At 48.5% G+C, this 5,949-nt stretch overlaps 2 protein-coding genes across 2 annotated transcripts in view; one reads left to right on the top strand and one right to left on the bottom strand.

Moving 5' to 3' along the window:
* Positions 1–133: 133 nt before the first annotated feature.
* BDV59DRAFT_206058 (uncharacterized protein) lies at positions 134–817 on the bottom strand (the record flags this gene model as incomplete). The annotated part of the gene is made up of 1 exon (XM_073694736.1): positions 134–817. One exon carries the CDS (start codon positions 815–817, stop codon positions 134–136), a length of 684 nt encoding a protein of 227 aa, XP_073543237.1.
* A 2,458-nt stretch (positions 818–3,275) lies between these two features.
* Positions 3,276–5,949, top strand: part of BDV59DRAFT_211081 (NACHT and WD repeat domain-containing protein) — a gene marked incomplete at both ends in the record, with an annotated part of 3,948 nt that continues 1,274 nt past the window's right edge. Inside the window, 4 exons of the mRNA XM_073695720.1 lie at positions 3,276–3,691; positions 3,752–4,772; positions 4,872–5,306; positions 5,359–5,603. Coding sequence (XP_073543236.1) covers positions 3,276–3,691; positions 3,752–4,772; positions 4,872–5,306; positions 5,359–5,603 — 2,117 coding nt within the window. The remainder of the gene's footprint in view (positions 3,692–3,751; positions 4,773–4,871; positions 5,307–5,358; positions 5,604–5,949) is intronic.

Here is a 5,949-nt window from a genome sequence, read left to right as displayed (position 1 = left end):
ATGTATTTTTATGCATTTTTTAACCCGCGCGGTTACCCGCAAACCGTGCGGATCCTACTATTAGAACCCGCACTCCATGCTCGCTGGAGAACGAACAATGTTCTGCTGTACCAAAAGGACCAGGAATCACGCCTCATTGCAACCGCAGATATTCCACACCCGGATGCTCCATGGCCTCTCCCTCAGCGGACAGATAAGGATGACAAGCAGCAGAAATAGCCAAGCTACAGCTCCCGGCAAGAGGCATCCCGGATTTGAAGTGATTGAACCCCATAATGCCAATAAGACATACGACCACGAAACCCGAAACGGACAGACCGCTCACAACACCAACGGGCAAATACCCACACGGTATGATATCGCCTGCTGGACGCCGATTGAAATCCGAATCGTACACTTCCACGCTGACCAGGAACAAACTCTGGGATATTAACCAGTGTAGGACAGTTGAGAGAGCCATAAATGGGACGGCGTAGCGATAGGGCAGGGAGAGGAAGTAGCTGCTCCGCTGGGCGCCCTGGGGCGAGGCAAACACGCGCAGGCCTTTCCGGTGAATCGCGTAGCTACTCCATTCCACGGCAAGGGCCATTGTCGTAAAGACGCTGTTGGTGCAGAAGTAGATGAGCGAGAAGATGGTCTGCGGGAGATTGGCTATCAGGATATTGGGTATCAATGAGATAGGAGCGCGGTTTCCGTGGATCAGGAATTGTTGAACAGCCGCCCCGAGGCCTGAGGTCCATAGGATGACGGAGTTGTAGCCTACGTCACTGAAAGCGTACATAAGCAGACCGATACAGAGGGGATACGGACGCGGCATGGTTGATCGTTAGTACAAAGTGGCCAGGCCGGCGGGATATCATACAAGCCGAAGCAAATGGTTGTTCGCAAGACCGGTACCGCAGAGCCTCAGGGTCTTCGAGCTGCACAAAGCACCCAGAGGCGTTGGACGACTGCTTTCACCCCCTTCCGAGAGGGTGGCATTTGGCACTTGTAAGCCTGTCTGGTCCCCGCAACGGCATCGCCAGTGGTCAAGATAGGGCTTTGGTCCATTAATAGCCAGATGATGCATAGTATGATAGCTTTGACAACGTTGAAGATAATCACAACAATGGCTAGTGGAATATGATACTCTACTTTGAACCTCTCAACTGCCTCTTCGCCGAGACAGTACTTTACCCTATAATTATTTGCCACGCCTGTCGATCCGTTGGTGCCGGCCACAGTCCATTCGTCGGCGTGAGAATGGATATCGGATATTGCAGAGGAACAAGAATCAGAGAATGACGGTGATCCAGAGCAAATCCAGTCGTAAGAATCTGAGCTTCTGGCACTCACTAATTGAAAGCTAATCAGATCGAAGTCATAAGATGTAATATTATCATTCGTTATGACCAGCACGTTGCTGTGCGCCATCTGGAATTGGTTGCATATGCCGAGATACATTTGGAATTGTCCAGACGCTGGAAGCGACCCTCAATCTCTCACTATTCTGGAGTGTTTCGAAGCTTGGGCTGGTTCCAATGGTTTCCATATCACTGGTCACTTCCATGGTAGGAAAGCGTACGGTTTGCGCGTCGTAGCTGGAAAATGGAGCCTTGCCCACATAGACATCGTACTGATAAACAGCGGTCGTGAGGAAAATCTCGAGTTGTAACTGCAGAGATTAGTAGTGCAGCATGCTCTCGGGTGAGCACCCCATAACCACACCAGGTGAAGTGGAAGTGAAGATAGTGCCAAACAAATCAGCAGGACGGTCTTCTTTCGAGGTATCGCTGACAAGTTACGTACACTTTGTACCCCGATATCGAGCCACGCCCTCGTTTATGGGCGCGGTCGATGTCATCCCGAGTGGGTGGTCAGTGTGGATTGCGACAGAAGTTGAGCATGGCATGCCATTCCATAATTGCTAGCGCTCAGTAGAACGGCTGCCAGGATGTTGATAGCGAGATGGAACGCAGTGCTCATGTTTTTGGCCCTCGCGCACTCCCCTTCATACAATGTTCCGCGACCATTTTCGAGAGTGTGATGCTGGACAGCCCAGGCCACAAATCCGATGTTAAAAAGCAAGACGATGGTGCTTGCTAGGAAGCCGAGACATAGCGTTCGTCTCCAGCTTTCTAATAGAAATGAGTTTTGTTTCTTTCTCAAGTTTCGGCCATCTTCAAGGGCTTCAATGGAGATTAAAGGAGTCTCCTCTTTGCGTGATAGTTGACCACTCAGGAAATATTTCCAGGTCATATTGCACTCGTATCATTTCGTTGACAAAAGGCAAACCGAAGTTGGGGCCAAAAGCTATATTTATGTGCCGGCCCCGCGGGGCTGAGTACAAGGCTTTTCTGGAGCTAGCACCATGCATGCTGATCCTCCAGGAAGAAAATCATCCCGCCAAAAAAGCATGTCTTCACACGATAGCGCCTCTGATAGGCAGCATAGTGACCAATTGCAGGGAAAAGATTCTTACTCGACTCTTCTTTTTAGACTAGGAAAGACAAAGAATAAACGGTCAGCAGATGTTATGCCACCGGGACATCGACAGGGACAATAAACGTACTCCCAAAGTGCAGAAGCCAAAGCTGGTAAATTATGAGGGCAAGATCTGCCTCTCACTCGCTACGTCGCTCTCGGTGCCTTCGATGTCGAGGGGACCGCTTGCACCTGAATCCTCGCGCCGACGGTCCACAGTGCTGGAGGTAGTGTGCGACTCACGGCTTTGGGTGTTGGGAGGTGTTTGCGAAGTGTGCTTTGCCTTAATCAGTTCCCGGCGAAGCACGTCCAACCGCGAGACAATATAGGTCGAAGAGAGGGTCAGAGTTTGGTCGGCAGGTTGGCTTCGAGAGCGGTCTCTAAGGTTCGGCCACATCACTTATCCGTATTTGCACCATTATTTATATCATTGAATTGTTAGCAAATACAGTTCTTGCTGGCTGGGCTAGGATCATGTATGTCTGACGTGCCAGGTTTTCAAACTACATCTCGTATAACGATCCAAAGTTGGAGATTGCCTTTTCCGGCCGCGGCTAGGAATCGGACCGGCTTCCATTTGAGCAGAAGTGAGGGAACATTGCTGAAGTCATGTGACGAAAACAAATTGTTTGCCCCTCGCATCCCGATTGGATGGATGTTATTGATCAAACATGCTCGGGTAAGCACCAATTAGAATACAGCTTGCACTTGGCCTTAATACCCGTCTTTGAGGGGCATAATTCTATGCTGTTCTCCCAAGATTACAGCACTTCACTTTTATGTTATCCGGCGCCTCGGAAACCTTGTTCATTATGGATCCTCTTTCAGGTGTAGCGAGTGTGGTCGCGGTTATCGAATTAACCAGGAATATCGTCCAAATATGTGGTAAATATCTTCACAGCGTCAAGCACGCAAAGGAAGAGGTCCAGCGCTTTCAAGATAATATTATCGCCCTTTCAAAAGTTCTTCAGTCTCTAGATGAGCTTCACGAATCTATTGGCACAAAATTTACTGCCAGCAAAGGTCTGAACGTCAGTCTTACTACGTGCTTTTCAGCCCTTAAAAATTTGGAGGAGAGAATCGATCCAGAAACAACGCAAAGGCAAATGAGGAAGTGGGGTCTTCGAGCCTTCAAATGGCCGCTAACACAGTCAGAGATGAATAACTCTATCAACGAGCTTGAGAAGTACAAAACAACTTTTAGCTTATCCTTGCAGGTGAATCAAATGTATGCTCCACGGTCCCTTACATCGATTGTAATGTAGAGAGCTAAATGACTATGATCCAGGGAGATCATCACTCTGATGGGCCAGGAGGTAATCCTTGGCAAGTTACGAACTGCGAAAGGAGCAGCATTCGACTCGTACGACAATCCACATGGTGAATGTCTACCAGGAACCCGAATTGATCTGCTGCAAGAGATTGAAGAATGGACCAAGTCACTGCACGAAAAACACATATTCTGGTTAAATGGCATGGCAGGGACGGGAAAATCGACAATCTCTCGAACAGTGGCCGGCCGTCTTAAAGAGCAGCAGCTTCTTGGTGCGAGCTTTTTCTTCAAAAGAGGTGAGGAGGACCGAGGAACTGCACGGAGACTTTTTTCAACGCTGGTCGAGCAACTGGTTATTACTATACCTCAAATAGTGCCTAAAGTTCGGAAGGCCATTGAGGACGATCCAAGGATCTCGGAGAAGGCTCTAAGAGAACAATTCGAGAAGCTCCTTCGTGATCCACTGCTTGAAAGCCAACAACTCCAGCATGACGCCATGGCTAAGGTGATCGTAATCGATGCGCTGGATGAGTGCGACCGCGAAGACGATATAAAGCTTATTCTCCGGCTCCTGTCACAACTCCCACAATCGACATCTATCCAACTCCGGTTTTTCTTAACAAGCAGACCCGAGTTGCCAATTGATTTAGGCTTTCAAAATATTACTAATGCTTACAAGGACTTGATCCTCCATGAGATCCCTGAGCCAGTGATAGAGCGCGATATATCGTTATATTTTGAACATCAGCTCTCTCGCATAAAACAAGAGCACTTACTTCCATCTACCTGGCCCGGGGAGGTAAATGTCAGGTCCTTAACTGAGAGAGCTGTCCCTTTGTTTATTGCAGCCGCCACTTTGTGCTTATTCATTGGTGATACAAAATGGGATCCTCAAGCACGACTCGAAGCAATTCTGGGTGATCCATCCATTTATGTGTCCAAGTTGGACAGCACATATACTCCCGTGCTAAAACAACTTCTTACCGGCCAGAATAAGAGGGAGTCGCAACGATTGCTTCAAGAGTTTAAGGACATAGTAGGGGTTGTGATAGTCCTCGAAACTCCGCTCTCAATCAATGCTCTCAGCCAGCTACTGGATGGAAAACCACACAACATCAAACGCCGGTTAGACCAGATTCGGTCGGTTCTCAGTGTACCGGACGACTTCGGCACACCAGTCAGGCTTTTACATCTGTCATTCCGAGATTTTCTCGTCGATCCTCAAAATAGTGAAGGGGAATTCTGGATTGACGAGAGAAGTGCGAACCAATATCTTATAGCGCGCTGTCTTCAGACTATGTGGAACGGTCTGAAGAAGAATATCTGTAATGTGCTAAGCGATGGCACGCAATGGCATGAATTTAACAGGGATTCTATTCCCGCCGAATTGCAGTACGCATGTCGGTATTGGGCTGCACACTTAGAGCAAAGCCATAACCCTGTTAAAGAATTGGTTGAGACGTTCTCATTTCTCAAAAAGCACTTCCTTCACTGGTTGGAAGCGATGTGTATTTTGGGGTACATGTCCGAAGTGGTCGTAACAATCAAGAAATTGGAGTCACTTATACAGGTTCGTATTCTTTACATTATGGGCGAACTTTTACTAACATCAGTAACTATAGAGTGACACATATTCAGAAATATCAGAATTTCTCTTAGACGCGAGGCGCTTCGTTCTTAAACATAGACAAATGGCCGAGACTGCTCCCCTTCAGCTTTATTCTTCAGGGTTAATGTTCTCTCCAGAGAGCTCAATAGTTAGGAAGACATTTGCTGATGAGCTAGAGACTTGGAAGCAATTGCCTAGAGCCCCAGAAAATTGGAGCGCAGAGCTCCAGACCCTAGAGGGCCATTCTAATTCGGTTCGGTCAGTGGCCTTCTCATCCAACGGCCAAGTGTTAGCCTCTGGATCCCACGATCACACGATTCGGCTCTGGGATGCGAATACAGGCGAGCTGCGCCAGACCCTAGAGGGCCATTCTCGTTATGTTAACTCAGTGACTTTCTCACCTAATGGCCAGGTGTTGGCCTCTGGATCCGATGATTGCACGATTCGGCTCTGGGATGCTAATACAGGCGAGCTACGCCAGACCATAGAGGACCACTCTAGTTTGGTTCGGTCAGTGGCCTTCTCATCCAACGGCCAGGTGTTGGCCTCTGGATCCGATGATCACACGGTCCGACTCTGGGATACTAATACAGGCGAGCTGCGC

Source organism: Aspergillus ambiguus (assembly GCF_047715705.1).
Source record: "Aspergillus ambiguus strain CBS 117.58 unplaced genomic scaffold BDV59scaffold_55, whole genome shotgun sequence".
NCBI classification, from domain to species: Eukaryota; Fungi; Ascomycota; class Eurotiomycetes; order Eurotiales; family Aspergillaceae; genus Aspergillus; species Aspergillus ambiguus.
The sequence above is the reverse complement of the archived record's forward strand: the minus strand, read 5'-3'. Positions and strand labels throughout refer to the sequence as shown.